Source organism: Sphaeroforma arctica (genome assembly GCF_001186125.1).
Source record: "Sphaeroforma arctica JP610 unplaced genomic scaffold supercont1.1460, whole genome shotgun sequence".
NCBI lineage: Eukaryota > Ichthyosporea > Ichthyophonida > Sphaeroforma > Sphaeroforma arctica.
In genome coordinates, this window is record NW_014039098.1 from 1738 (window position 1) to 5795 (window position 4058).

Consider the following 4058-nt stretch of genomic DNA (forward strand, 5'->3'; position numbering starts at 1 on the left):
AAATACTTTTTATTTGTTTGGCAACGTGTACAAGATGATTTGCTGTGAATCATTTTCTCAGTGTACATATTCGTCCTGACAGGTAAATTTTTAGGTCGGATTGCTCATATTGTACTTTTGCGTATGTGTTGAAATACATTAGCACCCGCCTTTCGTGTACCATATAAGCTTGTGGATGTTTACTGATATTTATAACTATTGGGTTTTGGGGAAATAATGACAGGTAAACGCACAAGAAAAAGTGACCTGGATACTGATACGTCCGCGTATCTTTACAATGGGACCAGTAATGTTAATTTAATTAGAACGTCCACTTGAATATGTCTTAAAGTCTATTTCTGATTGAAGACACCCTGAAACCAGTTGCTATGAGGATCACGTATCCAACTACTTCAATACACCTCACACATGTATTTTATTGTGTGTGCATGTATGGGACAAATATGTTTAGTGGAGGCACATCTCGTACAATTATCCGCAGAGATCATTTGAAAATCTTAATTCTTTGCTGGCATGTCTGCATGGTGGGTCAAAAAAACAATAGCAGATGGTGTACCTTGGAGAGCCATCGGTTCTTCAAATCGTCAGCTAGCCAATTGCTAATTATGGGCATATCATCTCGTGAGTGATGTTGCCGTACCCTGTCAAATCCACATCTTCTGCTGTTTATGGCTGTTCCTTTCATTTTTCACAGTGTTAGAACATCTATGCGTACATCATCCATCGATGACTGTGGTTGTACACACCCGTTGTTCACACTTGGTGCGCTCTGCGCCATCTTTTTCTGTGTATGCTCATGTCCCACTTCCCTCCCCCAACAGTTGGGTTCAACTGCCATCGGCATTAAGACGTCCGAAGGAGTCCTCCTGTGCGTCGAGAAACGTATCACATCCACACTAATGGAGCCATCAAGGTAATCGGTTGCACTATACACACGTGTACGGATATTTGAGGGTTTGAAAAACGGGTATAATGTCTGGGTGAACATGTTTATGCCGGCTTTTATGCGAGTATTATGACAATGGTGAATGTGTAGGAGAGTCTGTGCGCGCTATTGTGCTATTAGATTGACCTATCTGCCCTGCTTTATATTTGTTACGTATAGGGAAGTAGACTGTATATAGCCAGCTAGGAGTGCGTATGCTCGACCAATTCCGCGAGTTTGGATCCATGTATACATGCTATCGTGTGTTATATTCACCGACGAGTTTCCACGGTAAGAAACGGGATAGCGAAGTGGGAAAGTCTGTTAGGTGTATGCATTACGAAGGCCGTGGTATTTTGGTTGTGCTTTCACCTTTAATGCAACACATATGTATATGTATATATGTATATTGTAAATTGTATGTGCTTGTGGTTTATATGTATGTATTATATATATATAGTTTAATCTGAATAGTCGCTCCTTCTACTCGGTGCCTGTACCTAGATTAATAATAGTGGATTTCACGAAGATTGTGTTTTCAATCCCACTATTTTTGTTCGCTGCTCGCTTTTATCTCGAGCAGTGTGGTGAAGATCGACGAGATTGACCGTCACGTGGGTGCCGCCATGAGTGGGCTTACAGCTGACGCGCGCTCGATGATAGACCACGCCAGGATTGAAGCACAGGTGTGATATATTTGAATTAGCGTATATATATATATCTGTGTCCGTGTCCGTGCTAAATATAAATCATATACATGTTCATATATGTATATGCATATGTATGTGTGGGTGTGTATGTATACGCGAGTGAGTGCCTTAATGAGTATATATATATATATATATATATATCATATACATGTACATTTATATATACGATAGCGCACATGTATATATGGGTTTGTGTGTTTGTATGTGTCTATATAGTTAATTGCTAGTCGGAATTTGGCTTAGATCAGGGATGATTTTAGAAGCGTTCTGCATGAATATCCTTAACGAAAGCCTCGAAGGTAGAGTTCATGATCTGATTACCACCCGCAACTTTTTCCTAGCCACTGTATTGCTAACTCAACGATATGCATATTAAAATTGCTTATCTTGATGTAGCCCTGTACATGCTTCCTAAATTTGATCGTGGAACAGACCTTTTGAATGTAGACGATATACTGGGTGTATCTAGCTTGCACATACGTTATTTTTATCCGAGCAGATATATACAAAAGTATCAAGCATACATCACAAGCGCACCCATACACATGCCATTACCTACTCAAATTATTTATAGGCAAATTTCTCAATAGTAAATATCTGAGCACTATTTTTATTATTATTATTATTTTAATCCAATATCATTTGCTGCTGCAGAATCACTGGTTCACATACAATGAAAGCATCAAGATCGAAAGTGTGACTCAAGCGGTGTGTGATCTCGCTCTAAAGTTCGGTGAAGGGGGCGAGCGTGTCATGTCAAGACCCTTCGGAGTGTCGCTTCTTATCGCTGGCTATGACGAGAAGGGGCCCCATCTTTACCATACAGATCCCACCGGAACATTCTTCGCATACGATGCGAAGGCGATTGGCAGTGCCTCCGAGGGTGCACAAACCGCGTTACAAGACGCATATCACAAAACTATGACGCTCAAAGAAGCCGAAACGCTCGGATTGGGTACACTCAAGCAGGTGATGGAGGAGAAGGTTACGGCGACGAATGTAGAGGTGGCGATAGTTACCAAGGACAAAGGCTACCACGTGTACAGCGAAGAAGAGGTATGCATTATATGTACATATATATATATATATATATATCATTCTTGTCATGTATATCAGTCAATTTCTACATACGTATCCATATTCATATTTGTATGTTTGTTATTATACATATATATATATATGTATGTATATTTATTTGTATAATCATGTACGTATGTATGTACCTATATCTGTATGTATGTATTATTTTTATTTATTCATAGATATATAAAGTTTATAAGTCTATGTTGAGTGTGTGTGTGCGCGTCAACGGTCGTCCGAACGCTGTTTGAATGCGTTTCGCTTTGCAGTAGTACATCGACCTTTGGCTTGCACATTGCCAGTATATGTACGGACACGACTGCTTCTTTTGATCTTGGGTTCGTCTTTATCTCCCGTGCCTCTTGTGCTATATATGGTAGCATCTGACGCGCGAATATATTAATTTTTACCTGAACCTATAATCTTTTACTTCTACTCTGGATTGTATACATCCTGATACAAGGAGATACACACATATGATTTCTCAAGAGCAAATAAGTCTACCCGTAGACGTAATTTATAGTGAGTGCGACGTTGGTTACAGTCGGATGTTTGTCGCCACAAATTCCCAAGCTGCACTTAGACCTTCATTCGTATTCACCAGCAATCCGAGTGGTTTTTGTTCGTATAGATTTTTATGTATATGTGTATACATATATATACATACATACATGTATATTTACATCTACATATAAACGTTTAACTTTGCAAACTCGATCTTCCTGGTTATAATTGCCATTTACCTGCGGTCTAATAATTCTCAGGTGGAGGCTATCATTTCTGCCCTCAAGAGCTGAAGGAATGAAGGTGAACAGTATCGTTAAGGAATTCAACAATGATTTTTATGTAAATGTTTTTATGCTAAACATCGCTGTCAAATAACTAGAAATAAATGATAGGTAGTTAGCACGCTTGTTTTAATAGATTTGCGATATATGCCGTTGTAAATCTGTATTCTCATCGATGCCAGGTTAATAGGAGTAAAATCATAGGTAAGTGAAACGCGACTATTAGTTAAATTGAAGGAATGTTACGCACTATTTGGCTCTTCAAAATTAATACAAGTCAATCAAAGGCTCGATAAGAAACACAATTTCTATATATTGATACAATTTTCAGCGAGGAATATATGTAAATACTTTCTATATATATATGTTTATATATATATATATATGTTTATATATTTCTTAATCGAAATCTATATCTATATATATCTGTCTAAATGTTTATGTGTGTGTGTGCGTTTATATATTTATATATGATTACATGCATGCATAAATGTATATATGTATATATTTATATATGTATGTATATATATACATATATATCAATATTTATGTGTA

General features: G+C 37.7%; 1 protein-coding gene across 1 annotated transcript in view; it reads left to right on the forward strand.

The window, feature by feature from the left end:
• The window catches only part of SARC_10960 (proteasome subunit alpha type-5), a 4821-nt gene extending 1017 nt beyond the window's left edge, over window positions 1-3804 (forward strand). Inside the window, exons 2-5 of the mRNA XM_014294969.1 lie at window positions 822-913; window positions 1509-1611; window positions 2290-2691; window positions 3480-3804. Coding sequence (XP_014150444.1) covers window positions 822-913; window positions 1509-1611; window positions 2290-2691; window positions 3480-3512 — 630 coding nt within the window. The 3' untranslated portion in view covers window positions 3513-3804. The remainder of the gene's footprint in view (window positions 1-821; window positions 914-1508; window positions 1612-2289; window positions 2692-3479) is intronic.
• Window positions 3805-4058: the final 254 nt, after the last annotated feature.